Consider the following 18,131-nt stretch of genomic DNA (forward strand, 5'->3'; position numbering starts at 1 on the left):
CATGCTAGTCCATTGATTTTACTACGTGCTGGTTTTGTTTGCCCTTAAAAAATTACCTCCTACTTGGGACTATATTTTAATTAAGTCACTAGTCTTAAAGGCATTCTAGTAGAAAAAGACAAAATATCCACGAGTTCTTTCCGATGTTCTTAATAGGAACTTCAAGAAGAACATTATACCGACCTGTGTACCCAGTACTTGTAGTAACTGGGAAGAACTCCGTTGGGCCCTTTCTCCTGAAAGATATCTATAAGCCTCTCTAGCACAGTTACAGTTCTTGCAATAAGACAGTCTGCAGTTAAAGCCTTCAGCTTTGTCCCCTCTTCCTTATTAAATTTTGTGATGAGATCATTGATGCATATGGTGGGGTTGCTGTTGTTCACATTAAATCCAAAGCCTGAAGAAGACAAACCACAAGAAGAGGACACGATCTGTAAGTATGAACACTTTATTACCACCAGAAAATCAGCACTTTATTCAACTACTTGATACGATTATCTCTAAGGATGTTTCTGGTAGCTCTTTTTCTTCAGTCTCTTGCACCTTTAAATCTTCCTACTTGCGTAATTACAAACCACAGACCACATTTTAGTTTTCTCTTGCCCTTAAAATGCCTCCTCAAAATGGAGAAGCAAATCCAGTGCAGTCCTTTCAACAACACACCATCCTACCAATGAGGCTTAGGAAAATGGTAAGTGGTAACTTGCACGTTGGTTACAATAACATCAAAGTGAGAAATTCTTTTACTCCCTGGAAGCTGACAGGTCATTAGCTAATTGAGAGTAAATCATTGATCATACTTTAAGATGAAGTTTTAGTCTAAAATTTAATTAAGAGACCTTTCTGTTTACTACAGTTAGCTGATCGTGTTTTCTGAAAATCAAGCCTTTTCACTCAGCTGATAAGGCTTGTTTGGCTTGCTCTGAAAAGCCCAGAAGAGTTAAGTTTGCCACATAAGACTCCAGTTTGCTTAATCTATCTTGCCACAGCATATCCTTTAGAAGCCTCAAGTCTCTCGCTGAGATTTCTCCAGCTAGAATAACGTTGGCAGAATGCCTTTCTTATTTAAATATGGCTCTTGGGGCCTTTTTTGCAGCCTGCTGAAACAGGCTTCGAGGGATGTAAAGAAATATATTGTATTACCTGTTTATTTTTTTCTCCTAATAATTTGGATTTTTCTTTCCTCAGACATTTGGGCTAAAACCCCAGCCCGTCAATCAGGTTTAGACGGGATACACCTCCATCTGTAAGAAGGTCCAGATGCACTGTTTTGGAAATTTGCTATTAATGAGACTATTCCTATATGGAAGTACTTTGTATTAACTATGAGAAGAAGGATCTCTTCAGTGAAAAGGAGTTTTTGACTTTCAACTAGTCATAAAATCCATGCAAAGAAAGCCACAGTGATACTAGTACCAATATATAGATCCTACAGAAATAAGGAGAAATGTATTATCAGAAAGAGACAAAGGAAAATGAACTGGAAAATATAATGTGCCATGCCAGCAAATCCCGACTCAGCTGGTTACACTCAAATACGCTACAAGTGAAGAGAGAGTGCCTGCGGCCATTATACTGTGATTGGTACTGTCAGGGTGCATAATGGGGCCTCGGAGTCCATCTGCAGGCTCAGGACACTCAGGCGTGTATGTATGGAGACCACTCCTTAGCAATCCGAAAACTGAAACGGACATGAGACACATACTGAGATGATGAGCTCAGCTGAGGCAGAAGCAGCCAGGGATAAACGCAGTGGCAAAAATGTAGTCAGCTAATTTGAAAAATATTAGGTGCTCAGGACTCTTAGGGTATCTCTGCATTGCCCGTGTGAGATGAGCGAAAAATAAACATTTAGCACGGGCCTTGCAGCGTGCTGATGTGGCTAATACATCGCCAAGTGCCAGGGCTGGCCCTGCCTTCAGCATCCGCGCACTGTTCAGACATGCCTTAGCTGCACACAGAGCCAGACAGAGCTTTTGCAGGTCAAGCATGTTGGCTGTCCCTTGCATTCCACTTGTGTTTGACTACCTACGTCTGTTCTGAGTCTGGCCCTTACATTAATGAAGCACATTCTTCCGCAGAACTCTTCTTCCAAAAGTCCCACAACAACTAAGTTCTTGAAAAGAAAAAGATTTTTTTAAAAACATGCTTAAAGATATGAACATAAACTGTGTCATTCGTGAGGCCTCAAGCACACAGTAGAGATGAAAAGGCAGTTTTGCCTCTTGCTTATTCTCTGAAATACTTCTCAGAGCAGTGAAGCCATGTAGATGATTTTTGATTTTGATCGTTACCCTCATATATGGAATACCCTTCATTAGTGCCACGTGAACAGTAAGGTCCAGGAAGGGACTCTGCATCACTGTAGAAAGGGGAGGTCTGTCTTACCTTTCCTCTTGTGGAAGTTTGATCTCATTGCTACTACTAACACAAGAAGGCAGATGTTAGGAGTCACCCCTACTACTCTCAGTGACATACACCACTGAAATGACAGACAAGATCCTTGGACTAGTATGCGGCAATTAAGTTTCAATCTTAGAAGCTTCCAGCCAAAAGAAAGTTGATGAAAACACACATCTTTGTATATAGCTCAGGCCTTTCACCAACAAGAAAACTCCTATGGACATCAGAGAGAACGCATACAGAAAGTACCCATTTGAATGTGAATGTTTTGGTGTTCAGAGTAAGCAACACAAGGTCCAAACCAAATATGTGATGTGCAAAGATATGTTTGATTAGATGAACTATTTTTGAAGCCATTTTTGCTTGTCTTGTGTTAACCAGAACAGGCTCTGGAAAAACATATGGAAGCAGTAAATGGTTGATGGGGCACAGAGAGACTCTTTTTAAGTGTTCCATTCTGTACATGTAGATTATTTACAAAATGAGGCTGTAACAATTGAACAGAAAATTTAATGATTGGGCATGTTTCACAGAAGGAAGTGATGACTACTTCAACTGTTTAGCTTGTTCGCACCTTAAAATTTATAGCACCTTGACAAAAACAATATCATGTCCACACTTTTTGCAAGATATTTCACTTATCTACTGTGCTATATTCAAATATAAATCAAATACTATGATCTTTTTCTTTAACCTTTTAGACTTGCGAAGGAACCTTCATTTAATTTTTTAGACATAGCACAGATAATTATTTTTGAAACCAGAACCTAGATCTCTGCTAGCAGGTTTCTGAGCACGCCTGACAGATCTGTGCTGCTGGCGGTTAGGGGAAAAATTTTCCTTAACAAATAGCAGGATGATCGTCATACTTGAAATGATCAAAACATCTCAATATTTATTTGTCCACCTAAGTGTCTTCCCCTTTTACAGCACTGGGATTTGCTGGAAAATACACGTACAGTCTCTTCGAGATTAGCTGTGCTACCTTTTTGGAACCAGCCGGCCAGGCAGATTGTTTGTCTTCACAATGAACAAACAGATTGTCACTCTTTTCTCCCTGACCCAGCCTTCCCAACTACTTTGCAGATTTTAATTTTTGAGAGAACTAAAGAATGCGACTGATTAATAAAATCATTAATTCACTGCTGCTTCACCAGCAATGCTGCAGTTTCTAGAAAGGTATCAACAGAAACAAGTTACGGATAAATTTTAAAAGGATGCAAGGAGAAAGTGAAACATTACTATGTGTACGTAGCTCTTCTGATTGAAAAGGCATGTTATTTAACTATTTGTCATGTTGCAAAAAAAGAAAAGAAAAAGAAAAAAAAGGGATACATTTTTTAGTATATTCTACTAGTTTTGCAATAGATCAAGGAGGACGTTTTTCCTCTCTCATGTAATGCTCTTTGAACTCCACTACGCCAGCCCAGATGCTTGCATTTACGTTTTTTCTTGTCAAGCATATGGAATTATTAAGAAGAATGAAAACATTTACTTTTTGTGCTTCCTTTTGATTTAATATTGTGCTTTATTTCCTTATGCCTGCTGTCATTATTTGTTCTTGTCCTTATCATTTGAACTCATAAAGACATTAATAACAAATTTATTCAGACAAAAGCAGTATAGAAAAGCTTGAAAATAGACATTTACCAATAAGTATATGAAACGTTGTTTCAATAAGTGTAGAGTTTACCAGAACTCCACCAAGCTTCATAAGATCGCTGTAGTAAATGTCATTTGGCCATTTCACTCGCAGATCAATCTCCTAAAGAAACAAAACCATACACATTTAGAAACGCTTTACTCCCTGAGACTGATAAGATACACAGCTTATTCATCACCCCATATTCTATATTTTCTGTACCTCTTTGCCACACTGAATGTGATCCTGTCCACTGCTCTTCCTAATGAGAACCTATTTAAGTGCTCCACAAATGTTACTGAAAAAGTCATAGTAACATGGTTACATGGTTTACTAAGGAGGTTGGCAGCTGTCAGAGAAAAGTGTCTATTAAAAAAAAATAATATGGCAGATAATAAAGGCTTAGAGTGACCAAAAGGGGGACAAAAGATACTAGAGATTTTCAGTCTCAAAATCGTGAGGTTTTATAGAATTCATTTCCTTCATTCACAAGTGCCTGTTAAAGATTTAAAAGATCTATTCAAGAAAGATGCAAACTGTGGCAGCCACTGGGGCTCACTGCTGATAAACAATCAGGGTAAGCCCACAACAGCAGCAACACTCTATTTGAGGATCCTTGCAGAAACCAGACGTGGAGACAATGACATCTTGAATTTCAGAAAGGAAATTTGGCAGACAGGAGAAATTCCAGTTCACAACTATGTAAATACTTCAGTAATGTCCTAAATATATTCACGCTTTCGGCAGCTACGCTCAAGCAACACCATGGAGCTGGAAACACAAACTGCTGTGTGACACCGTCCCAGTGCAATAGAGAAGTTTTTGTTGAAACCACAGAACTGAGCTGAACTTTGCACCGGCTACTTAAACACAAAAAGAAAGCAAATGTGCTTCCTGTAGTTTGAAAAACTGCATATGACTGTATCCCCAGAGGCAAATTATGGGAGGTGCTCCAGGACTACGAGAGTCGCATTCCCTCCTATTGTAGATTATGAAATCCCTTTACAGGATGTGTGAAAACTGCACCTGGGTCCATGTCTACTTTCCTGACAGATTTAAAGGCCAGAGAGGAGTCCATTACACATACATTGACAGGAAATACTACCTGATTTTGCTATCAAAGCATTCTAAGAGAGAGTATCACCAATTCATATTCACTATGGAAAACAACTTGACTCTTCACACTGGGAAAGGATTTATAGAAGACTCTTGAGACTTCATTCAAAGTATGAGATAGTTACATAGTATTATCAGTGTTAAGAGATATTCCGAAGAGCTATTCAGTAGATCTTATTTAAGGAAAACAAACACCTGTAAGACACCAGACACTAACTCTGCAACTGAAGTCACAGCAAGTATGGAGAACAACCATGCCAACTGGTTATTCTCATGATGTAAACCACACAGCAGAGACACTGCCACAAAACGGAGTGACAAGGTACTTCACAACTATCCATTTGTCAAAGAAACGATGGGCATCACAAAACACGCTGGGAATGGAGCACCTTCTTGTCTTCACTTACTAGAGAGAGACGCCTGCTGTTCTCAGAATGGGAAAGCAAAGCGCCCTCTTGATACAAGGCCTGTTTACATTTCCAGCACTAACATCCAACAGTAAAACTTCCAATTGAGCTGTGAGATTGTCTCTGTGAGGACCCAGAACAAAGGCCTCAGCCCCTGCCAGCTAGCATAGTCAACATTCTTGACAATCCTAAAAAATATGACTGGCTGATAAACTGAGACACAGGTATTTTAGACTTCTGAATGGAAATCCTCAGATGGACTTTGAGCATAGTGCATGACATTAAAATGTGTTAAAGTATTATTAGGATTCTGACATACATAGAGGTATGGAAATCTGGAGGAGAGAATGAAACCTCATCTATAGATTAGCACATTGTTTGCAGCTACTGCAGTTTGTACGGCACAGATGTCCATCTGACATAAAGAAAAGCCCTCCGTTACCTAAGTCTAAAGGGGAAATTTAAGCACTGAGTTTCTGATAAATCTTTGAATTTCCTTGCTTTAACGTATTTGAATCCAGACCCTTAACATTGGTTTCACCCGCTGTCTAAGGTGGATGCACTGTCAAAGAGATTCAGTAGCTTTGTCTTGGTCATAGCAAGCTATATGTTGTACATGTACTGTGTACAGTACATGTATTACTGATACATTCTATTTTTATATTAGTATTTAGTAATTCCATCACCTTTTTCTTCATAAATGGAATAAAATAAAAAATGCCACAGTACACCAGGGTAGGCATACAGAAGCAAAAACACCCCTATTCATAAATTAACTCCTTCCCCAGTCAGACTCATATTTTATAAAACTAACTCTTGTGCCTTCTATTTTAAACGGTTAAATTATTCACTCTAGCCAAATATTTTATATTGCAAATTTTAGCCTGAAGCATTTTGTTTTTATAGTCAAGTTATGAAGCACTGAAGTTAGAAGGTTTTAATAGAAAGGCTGACAGACCTTAAACTACAGCAAAGCTACTGGGTGCCACTATAATAAAGTTCATGTGTAAATGTGTATAAGTCATTGATTTTCTGTAATATAGGAAACATATGCTTTAGTTAACTACTTCTGTAAAATACCAAAGTTTTATAGTTAGCAAATATTAGGAAATGGTAACATTAAAAAGAAGATATATGAGGTGATGAAGAAGACTGGTTCTTCATTTTAATACTGATGACAGGACACTTGATTCCCTCTTGAGAGCAATACTCCTAAGTTCTTGCTTTAGAAATCAGTTTGCAACCTTAAACAAGGGTTGGAAAAATCCTTTAAAAGGGATAAAGTGGTCACTGAAACAGCACCAACAAAAAAAGCAGAAAAGGATTTGTCAGTTTTATTCATTTTTCCTCCTCCCTCTTCCCCAGCTCCTTCGAAATCAAAACAAATTAACTCAATTGTTAGACAAACAAAATTGACATTTTCTTTACTGCTGAAAACTAAGTCTCCAGTTTCATAAGATTATGAGTGAAATGAATGCGGTACACTTAATCAGCTCAATAAAAGACATTATTCATCATATGTATACTAGATTTCTTAAAACACATAAATAACCAAGCATGTATGAAGGGTAAGTTACCGCTATATTAATGCTGAAGAACTGTATTACACATTCAGTCATTCTATGCATAGGAGACATAGTTAAAATCTGAATTTAATGAAAATGGAAACAGGAATTTTGAGATAAATTAGAATGAGATACCTCATATCCTGGTATTGATCTAACTGACTCTACCACTGCCAAGGACACCAGGTGTTGAACAAAAGGAATTCTCTGGCCCAGGTTGGAATGTAGAGGAACGGTGATATGTAAAGTGGCGAGCGCACAGCCCACAGGACTGAGCCACACATTTCCACCACGACCTGGGGGGGGGGGGAAAAAGGTTAATTTCAATTCAAGAAAAAAATTTATAGAAAAGATCACTTTGTTAATGTAGACAACTGCAAAAGAGAGATTCAATAGTATCCATCCAAGAATCTACTGTAAGTCCTATAATGGAGTTTCCAAACTAATTTTGAAAGAAAAATGGTTAAAGTGCAAAGCTTTTGCTTTAAAAAAACAGCAGGTTGTTTCATGTGCATGCTGCTACTTGGTTTCCTAGAATGTCCTAAATGACTTGCTTAAATTTTTCTGGTAACGTACACATTTCAAAAAGTCTTGCTTTGTTTAAGTGAAGAAGTATTTGTGAAGATGCTCTGTGTGCACCTAGAAATCCATCCACATTGTGAGTCAACTTGACACAAGCTAGATCTGTACCAAAAGCTAGGTAACCATCTTCACGTCGATCTGTACTCAAAAGAGCTTATTAGGTTGGGCACTGTGTTCTTCTAATAAAACAAATATGGCTTTTAAATCAGTGATAGCTCCTTCCTGGGAAAGAGACAGAACTTGCTCATGTTTATCTGCCAAAGGTTGTGAAAGCCCACATGACAGTTCAAGCAGGTCTTGCAGACTCAAGAAACCTCCACCTCAGAGCAAGTCAAGACCCAGTCATGTTCCAGTTAAGTCAAAAGGAGTTCTGATTTGGAAGTCTGACTTGTATTACACTAAACGTAGTGATGGCAGTTTCCATGACTGGAGAGACTTTTTGGCAGAGAGTAGAAGACCACTAAATCATTTCTGCAAAAGCCACCAAACATCCTGAAAATGTTTACTTTGGTCTCTATGAACTTACGTTTTGAGTTGGAATCCACAGTTCAAGCGAGAGGAGAAGAGGACATGATTATTCTATAGATTATATTATAAAAAATACTCACAGTGTATCTTTAAGGCAGCTAAGTGACATTAAAATGACCTATTTCATATGTTTAATACACATTTATTAGCATGAGAAGGAACTTTACTCACCTTTCCCTTGAGTTTGTCGAACAGCAATTGCTATTAAACCCATCTCCTCAGGCAACTCGAACATTAACCTGCCAATTAGGAAAAAAAAAAACCCATGCTTATCAGCTGGAACACTAAGCTACATTCATGAAAATCTAGGCTTAAATATCAGGTAATATTTTACGTTAACATTGCACTACCATTTATTCATTTTCAGTTAACATTTATTCTTGACCAAAAAGCATTAGAATATTAAAAAAAGATTAACTGAAAAACGACCATGTAAAACATTACTATATCTATTACACTGGAAAAAGTTATAGCCATAGTTCATTTAAGGTACTTTCTGATAACATACGTTTTGTATTTCTTCACGTTTTCTTGAAGTGCGTATTTTTAGTGTGTCGCTATCTTCAGTAAGTGACAACTAGCAATTCTAGACATTTGTTTCTACTTACAGCAAATTTTTGTTCATACTACAGAATATAAGAGCAGCAGTTTCTGATTATTTAGAAAACCAATATGGTGGCAATAAAGCAGTTTAAAAGATACACAATCCCCTGAGAACTAATTATGATTTAACTACAGTAAATAAATCTACACCTTCTGAGAACTCTAGAGAACACTGGCTTATTTTAGGCTTGTGTTCTGCTTTTAAAATAGTTTCACTTAAAAGAATACTAACTTTCCTCTGGGGATAAGTAGAAAGTGCACTTTAACACCACCAAATGAGTCAACGCTAGACTTAAAAAAAGAAGAAAAAACTCTACTGTGAGAACTTCGTTCAAGCCACTTTAAAACAGATCTGAACTGTACTATGATCCTCCTCCATTTCACATTTTCAGGAAGAGTTATTTAACAGATAAAACAGATATTCAAGATGTGGCCAGCAAGGTAAACCCAGAAAGCGATTTATAGCCTACAAACTAACTTCTAATATGGGCACAAATATCACACTGTTCGTTCATATAAAAGCGATCTTGTCTTGGAGATAAGTGCAGTCCACATCAGCAAAAAGTACCATTCAAAACTACTTCCTCTGAATTTAAGATACGTATGAAAGGTATTCCAAATTTTGCAATCAAGTGGGTATCCATGGGCAGCAGGGACCAGCTGCAAGCAGAAGTGTCCCCCCACCGCCCACAGACAGACGTCTTTAGGCTGGTGACAAGTTAAGGAAATATCCATCCCTCCTGCTTCGCAGGTTCAAAAGCAGGGCTTCAGAAACTCTTGGGGCTGTATTGGTAGCAAAAAGCACGAAGGATCCCCAGGGCTTCAGAATAGCTTTCAAATGGCTGACTTGCTTTCAGAATGACCAAAATGAGAGGTTATCGGAGGGCCAAAGCAAAGTCTGGACTACAAATGCCTTTGCTAATTAGAAATACTTGAACCCAAACTGACAGAAGCCGTAACAGGCTCCACGATGGTTTCCCACATTACTGCTGAATCAGAGAGATGTTGTTAAAGAGCAATAGCCACAAGATCTCTTTGCCAGTCCCCTTCCAGTTCACGTGAAATACAGCTCGATAATTCCTTCCTTTGGACCCTATGGATTACATATTGAGACCAGGCTCACCCATCTACCAGCAAACTTCAACATTAAAAGGTTGCCTCTTCTTACACGGGGACTTAGGCAAAAAACCTCCGCAGCTTTTTATGCCCATGAGGCTTCAGCTCTGTCTTCTGGGAACAGCATGATTTCAGTTACAACACCAAGTTCATGGTTTTGCAACATGAAAATCTAATTTAAATTTGGAAGCACATTTAGGAAGAGATTACAGGCTTTGTCAAAATACATCGATTTCTGTTACTTCTCCATTTACATATTTGTTTTTAAGTAGAAAAAAAAAAAAGTAATGTGTTGCCATGATGGGAGGAAAATAATCAGGGAAAGAAGTTAATTACGAATCCAAAAAACAGACTTCTAGAACAAAGAGATATGATTAACAGAATGTATGAATGTAGCTATTAGAGGCTTGGCAGCAGGTAACAACATATTAAATGCAGAGACCGAGTCTGTACTTTTAAGGGCCATGAAGAAATTCTTTAACAGACACAACATGGGGAAGTTGTTAATACTCAGACTGATACAGCAAGAGACAGATAGATTTATTTTTACTACTTCCTGAGATTGTGCTGGAATTACCATGAAGCCTACGATAATAAAAAACTCTACACAACCGCCCCCCCAAACTTCAGAGCTTTGTAAATTTTTTGTGCTTGTTAGTTTTTTTCTGGAAGAAACAACTTGTATTTTCCTTACCAGAAAGAGTAACTGTACGTGCACTTTTTTACATATTGACTTCCCTTCTTTTCTTTCAACTTAATCAGTTGCAGATTTAACAATTTCATTTTCTGTAGGGCGACTTAATCACAGTGCTAACCACATTTTCCCCCCAAGATTTTTGCCTTCAAGAAATTCTCTGTTCTTCTTTGTGCTCTTTAACTACCTTCCTCTACATATTAAGTCAAAAGACAACACTGAGATACAAGAGTAGGGAAACCCGAAACATCTGAAGACAAATTTACCCATCAGGAAGAATATCAGATGGCATATATATGACCATAGAAGATGATACTAGAATTTAATGTAAATTTCTCTTTTCTGCCTTGAACATTTTTGTGGTATTTTCCAAAACGTGAGCAAGGCACTTTTAGTATTCAAGAATATTAAACCAGCTGAAATATTAAGAGAGAGACTCCAGCATAATTTTTTATACAAATGCCCTCCTCCCACCCTGTAGTGCATACCATGAATGCTGTCAAAAGTAATAAACAATAATTGTTTTATAGAAATTTCAAGTCTAAGGAGGACTCTGTCTTCATGGCTAGTCAACACAATGACTTTTCTTCCTACATGAACGTAAAATGGGAATTGAAACCACAAAAACTATGTTTGAATAATGTTAACGGCCTGACAACTATAAATTTCATTGATGTTGTGGGTTTAAGGTTGAAACTCTCATTAATGCATCCTGCTGTGTTACAGTATTGCAGAGGTATTACAACAGGCAGCATTACATTCCAGATGTTAAAATACCTGGGCACAAGAGGGTAAGTTATGAACAGATTTCTACCTTCACTTCAAGTTTCTTTTCTGAAAATCTCACTCTTAAATAGCTTGTTTATACAATATTATAAAAGCAAATTAAAAAAACTGTTTCCATTTTTAGTCAAATTGAAAGGAACATGCCTTCTGACGAGTCTCCTGTATTATTTTGGACAAAAAGGTGCCCTGAACACTTGTTTTACTACTTCACATCCTCTGTTTCTGTCCATTATGTCCAATTTGAAAACGAGCAGTGTGCCTACCAATATTTTTCCTAAACTCTCCTCCATTGCTTTCCATCTCCTTTTCATAGTCCTCAACTGCATGACGCTGCGTCTGATTCCAAGCTCTGTGTGCGGAATGGCCTGCCAAGGGGTGTGCTGGCCAAGGAGAACAGGTAACTCTTGAGTCCACGATGCAGACTCCTTGGTGGCAACATTGATTTGGGTCTCTCTCTCCTACCTGGTAGCCTGTTTCTATGAGAACGTGAATACCTGAAGGAGCTCAAAGATATGGAGGTCTTCTGTACAACAGGCAGTAGACTGACTGAGAGCTGGTGGGTCACAGAGAAGCCACCAAGAATGACATTACGGTGGGAGTTTGTTACAGACCATCTAATCAGAATGAGGAAGTGGAAAAAGTCTTTTTGAGCAACTTGAGGACATCTGCAGATCACAGATCCCGACTGTGATTCCCATCTCCCAATATCTGCTAAAAGGGATACCAAGTGGGAGGCAGGCAATCCAGCTGACTTGTGGGGGATGCTAGGGACAAGCTCTTAACAGAAATTATCAGATGATCAACTGGAGTGATAGACTCACTCTGCTACAATCAAGGGAGAGCTGACTGGGGAGGTGGCAATCTGTAGTGTTTTGGCCGTAGCAAACATGAATCAATGCTGTTCATGATCCTGACAGGAATGAGGAATGCAAGTAACAGAGTACAATCCCAGGATTTCATGAGAGCAGGATCTGGTTTATTCAGGGACCTGATAAATGTGATCTTATGAGAGTCACCTCTGAAGGGCAAGGGAACTCAACAGACCTGGTCTTTAAAGACAACTTCCCACTGACAAAATAACAGCCCGTCACAATACTGAGGAAAAGAAGCAGATGGACAAGGAGTCTGGTTTGGCTAACAAGGGAATTACTGACTGTAAAAAAAGTGTACAAAAGAGATGGAAGGAAGGAGAAATGCTAAAAAGGAGAAATGCAGAAACATTGTCCGGACAAGCAAGGATGATGTTAGGAAAGCTGAAGCTCAACTGTATTAGAGATTGTGAAGAAACATAGGCACAGGAACTTCTGCTGCTACATTTTAAGAATAAACAAGGAAAATGTGGGCTAGCAGCTGACTGAGGCAAAAGCACAGTGGAAACACAGAAAGCTGAGTTACTCAATACATTCTTTGCCCCAGTCTTCACCAACAAGGTCTCCCAGGCCTTTATACGTACAGATGGGGTTCAAGGAGAATAGTAAATACCAACAGTAGAAAAGGATTGATCTCATAAATCTCTTGAGAAATCTTGACTCATACAAGTTCCATGAGAGCAGATGAGATGCATCTGACAGCGCTGAGAGAGCTGGCTGATAGCACATCAAGGCTGCTTTCTGTCATCATGGCCACGGAGATTGGGGAAGTCCCAGATGAATGGAGAAGGGCAAATGTTGCAACTGTCTTCAAGATGGTCTTTCACAGCACCCTTGTATCCAATTTTGACTACTGTGGTCTAGATGGATGCACTACCAGATGAGCAAAAACTATTTGGATTCTGGGATTGAAAAGTAATGGTCTGTACTCTACCTGTTGGCTGGCTACAATTGCAATTCCTCAAGGGTTTATTCTGAGACCTACCCTATTTAATATCTTAATATCTTTACCAACGACCTGTAGGAGGAAATGGCATGCACATTAACCAAGCTTGGAAATAACACTGAACTATGAGGATAACTAAGCTTTGGAATAGGATGCCCAGAAAGGCTGTGGAGTATTTCTGTCCTTGGAGGTTTTCAATATCTAACAGGAAAAAACCCTGAGCAAGCTACTCTGAATTCATTGTTGACCCTGCTTAAAAGGAGGAGATTGGACTACAGGCCTTCAGGATCCCTTCCAATCTGAATGATTCTTTGACTCCAGGAAATGTACAGAAACTTGGTATCTCTGGTGTTTCTAGCTGTCCTTTAAATTTGGTTGAAATCAGTCAGAAAGTAGCCACTAGCTACCAATTAGTAATTACTAAATTAGCAATTTAGCCCAAAGGCTATTCACTGGAATCCCCAATCCCAAGTAGGGTCTGAGATTAAAGTAATTTTCACACTCTCTTACTAGCCAAAATATTTAATTTTCTCCATCTTCCACTTTCCATACAGTATTTTATACACGACCAGGTGCAACACGCAGGATCCCAAAAGATTGACTGCCACAGTTAAGACAGGTAGAAGAACACGTAAACTGTTAATCCTACCAAGGCTTACTTAAATGACAGGAATCTTACTGCTCTGTACTGTTATAACTTTGCCTATATGCAGCAGGCAAAATATGTGCCAGAATACACTATTACATGAATGCACTCTTCTGTTCTATTGCAAAAATTCATAGCTTCTTTCACTTTATAGTGGGTTTCCCTATAGCAATGTTAGTATAGAAAGGACCATTTACTGTCAAATTCTCTTTGAACTCCTTAAATACATTAAAGTCCTACATCAGTGAGAAAAAGTGTTAAGGGATTACAATGTCCCAGACTTGTGGAAAACTAAAAAAGTACTGGAACCTTGGACTGCTAGTTTCTTGTATCTTACCTCAATAAATACTACAAAAAGAAGATTGTCCTATACTAGTCATGACATTTTCAGCAAGGAATAATCCATTGATACTATGAATGACATAGGTTAGCAACTTATATATACTTTGGCTCATTAGTTAGTCTTTGAGGGCAGTGCACTACTAACAATATAGTTTCAACAAAATTGCAATATATAAGAAGACTCTCAGTAGGGCAAAGTTATGCGAGTTATTTTTCAGCTGGATCAGTGCTCTAATCTGGCTCACCATAAATGAACACTGCTGTTGGCAAAAGGGAAGCAACAGTAAAAGAGGCCAGTAGACAGAAGGGAAGACCAAATCACCTCTTTCTTACCGCCCATGTACTTATGCTTGATTTAAATTACCGCATTATGGCCTCAGAATAGTGCATGCTTTGCTTGTGGAATTGCTTTGAGAATCAGGCCTGCTGAACAGGCAGGGTAAAACTCTACCATTAAATGGTCATTTTTTCTGCTCACTGCATTTTTCAGCTGGTAATTTTCTTGTCTCTGTATTTTTATACCAGATATTTTATAATTAGTCCTTTGTATATGTTTATAGGCCTTTCCTCTTAAAAAAAAAAGAAAAAGAGAATTTTAAAACACAGTACCATACAGCTAAAGGTGTCAGGAAACATACCCAAATAAGAAAGGACTCCAAAAAATTGGTTTGCCAACAAAATGCCAGTAAAATTTGAAACCTGGGTTCAGACACACTGGTAATGTTCCAAAACTGAAAACTTAAAGAACTTCTTTATTCAGTAAATCAGCTTCTCTGTGAATATCATCAGGACCACAAAGTTACAGTAAAGGAGGGAGTTTCCAAGGGAGATGTGAGGAGAGTTTAGGAGTTTAAGTTGTTTCAATTCTTAATTTGAAAAGCAAAAACCTGTACTGTTTTGAACAATTTATTTCATTTTTTTTTCTTATAATAAGTAATCTTCTCAATTCATGACGTTCCTTTATTTGAGAAAGCTACCTGAAGCGTACTGATAAGTTAATACAGGACAAATGGAAATGAAACAGATTTCATTAAAAAAATGAACTCTAGTGCCAAGATTTAAGAAACAGAATAGTTGCTGGAATGCAGTGAAACATATTTATCATAACATGTTAAGAACAGAATCTTCAGAGTGGAATAAAAAGTTATAAACATATTGACCAAAAACAGATCTAAAGCCTCTTGTCCAAAGTAAAGCACAGCACAGATGCTATAAAAGAATTTAAAACATACAGACCAATGCAGCCTGTAGTGATGTCACTTTTAACAGTAATTTCATCACACTTCATTAGATAAGAGTGTACAAGTTTGGTCACTGTCTGAGAGGGAAACCTTAAAGTACCCTCATACAGTACGGCAAGAAACAACAGCATTTCAGTAAGGTGGCAAATGTATTTTAAATCAGCATTGGATTTGCCAACTTACAGTGTGAGGCATCACAAGCATTAGGATCTCAAAAGTAATCCATTGTGATTCTGAACTCAGACAATATTACTTGAAGTCACCTCTCAGATAAAATAGCAAACCGAGAACTTTTTGCATACACAGCGATTTTAACTTGATATTCTGGCCAATTTCTAGTCTGGGTAATTACATTTCCTTATGAAAATTTCTCTGCAATTTACTAAGACAGCACTTCATTTCCTGTCTTAAATCATACAGGGTGTTAAATAGTTGCCACGTTCCACCAGAGAAGTGATGAAGTTATTCCCAAGTAGCCACTCAAACAGTTAGGGTTAATGTAGAACAAAAGACACTGGACATATCGTGTAAATTAAAGTGAGCATGAAAAAGAATTCTATGTGAGCAGAAACTAGCTGCCCTTCCCAGATCCTTCAGAGAGGTTTCCACTGCAAACTGGGAAAAATTAAAGCATTTTAACAAAGACATTCATTTCTTGCTAAATAACTGTAGAAGACCTAAAAAATTAGCTGTAACACTTACTGTCCTTCGATTCATAATTTTTCTTTATACTTTCACTACTGAAAGTTTCATCAAAACCAGTCATACTTAAAATCACAAAAGTAATTTATAGTTAAAAGAATACTCTAAAAGCCTTTGACTTTTCCTCTACAATTGGCTTTCTTTTCTTTCATTTTATGCCTGCAACATACATTGTGCTCCAAATTTAGGCCCTGGTGGTTTATCATAATGGTAATGTGGTTGTGGCTATAAACCTAAGGATGTATTAAGTTTCTAGTCTTCCTAATCCAATGCTAACTGAAAAATAATTTTATTTTTTCTCCTCTTTCTAAAGGTAAACTTAATAGTTTTCCTACACTAAAACACGAGGTAGCATATTTTTACATTGTTTGACACTTCTTGTGGTCTATAGATTTTACCTTTGGGGGACCTTTCAGTTAGCTTAACACTCTTTCTGAAAAATATTTTTAACACGAAAAACAATTAACTAAAATTTCATATAAATTTCTTTGTTACCACTGTTTTCCTTGTCTGAAAGCATCTCAGTTTGAATTTTAAAATTTCCATGTGTCTCTCTTGCCATGTAATTTAAAAATAAACACAGAACTTCTAAGTTCTAAACGCTTGTTCATTTTCTTATTTCTATGCTATGGGATACACTGTGCAACGTATGTCACAAGCATTGTCATGAAGATCGGAATTTGACACATTACTTGGCATTAAATCAAACCTTCATAATTTTGCCCAGGTGTTACAATTATTAAGAAAACAACTATAGCTTCATAAACTGGCAGGTAAAGCACAATTATTTTACTGGCATGTATGTTTTTCCATTAAGCACTGTGAAATACGAAATCTTTGAAAAAAAATACTACTAACATGTTTTTACTGTGCAAAAGCAAATCAAAAGCATGGTGTTCCTTCTATGTCAATAAGCCCAGAATTCAATTGCAAAACTTGCACAGACAAAAATACCAGTTTTTTTCTCTTTCTTTATTAAAAATAACCTAGATGTGTAGCATCTAGAATTTTCTCAAGTATAATGTAAGAGATTAATGCAAACCTGGGGAAAAAAGTATGGTTTTGTTTAAAAAAAAAAAAAAGTGTTCCAGTGAGAGACATTTTTTACATAAGTTCTTAGAAAATGTCAATTTAGGTCTAAAATGTTAGTTATCATTGGAAATACTTTCTTTAGCAAGAGAAGTTTAGAATATTATTTTTTTAAAGGCATTATTAGGCCTGATCAGATGTTTTCCATATACGTAATTTTTCATAAAAAATACAGATTCAGAAAAGTCACTGTTCTCTTAGAGAAGGAGGAACTTAATTTGTCTGAAACAACGTCATTCTTCCTTTAAAACACTTAACACTTTTTTGGGGTATTTTCAGCCTAGTTGAACATATAAGTTGCTTCAAATATACGGAAATGCTAAAGTTCTGAATGATTTAAACTTTGAAATATATCTACCCATGGTACTTCAACCGGGCTTTTACATGTCTCAGTCTCCCCCTGAAGCCTCAGGAGCTACATTTGCCATCCAACTTGTGGTTGCTCTTTGTTAAGCCATGCGATGCATCCCAGGAGATACACTTTTGGATGAGGAGCCTCGCCTACCAGCCAGAGTAGCAACACGGGCTATCCTAACTAGAACCATCACACGGCACAGAAGTCCTGCATGCACTTCCAACTCATTGTTGAGCTGACTTGAAATGAAGCATTGAGCTGGGTTATAAATCCTGAACATTACACTTCAACATCCCTAAATAGAATTTCCCTGCAACTCCTTGTTGCCTGTGTGAAGAAAGGACTGATGATGCTTCAGACTTTTTCTGACTTCAAGTTCCAGATCATGTTAGAGATGGTAATCCAGAAAAATTATTGCTTTTTTTTTTTTTTGTGGTGAACAAAGAAAAAAGGCAATAAACACAATAGTTGAACTCAGTTGGCTCTGTATTCATGCATC

At 37.6% G+C, this 18,131-nt stretch overlaps 1 protein-coding gene across 3 annotated transcripts in view; it reads right to left on the reverse strand.

The window, feature by feature from the left end:
* HLCS (holocarboxylase synthetase) overlaps window positions 1–18,131 on the reverse strand; it is a 126,487-nt gene that overhangs the window by 4,936 nt on the left and 103,420 nt on the right. For all 3 annotated transcript variants that reach the window (XM_074601872.1, XM_074601865.1, XM_074601881.1), the window contains exons 7-10: window positions 8,415–8,482; window positions 7,269–7,429; window positions 4,054–4,168; window positions 184–397 (exon numbers count right to left, since the gene is read on the reverse strand). In XM_074601872.1, coding sequence (XP_074457973.1) covers window positions 184–397; window positions 4,054–4,168; window positions 7,269–7,429; window positions 8,415–8,482 — 558 coding nt within the window. The remainder of the gene's footprint in view (window positions 1–183; window positions 398–4,053; window positions 4,169–7,268; window positions 7,430–8,414; window positions 8,483–18,131) is intronic.

This window comes from Larus michahellis, chromosome 1 (assembly GCF_964199755.1).
Source record: "Larus michahellis chromosome 1, bLarMic1.1, whole genome shotgun sequence".
Lineage (NCBI taxonomy): Eukaryota > Metazoa > Chordata > Aves > Charadriiformes > Laridae > Larus > Larus michahellis.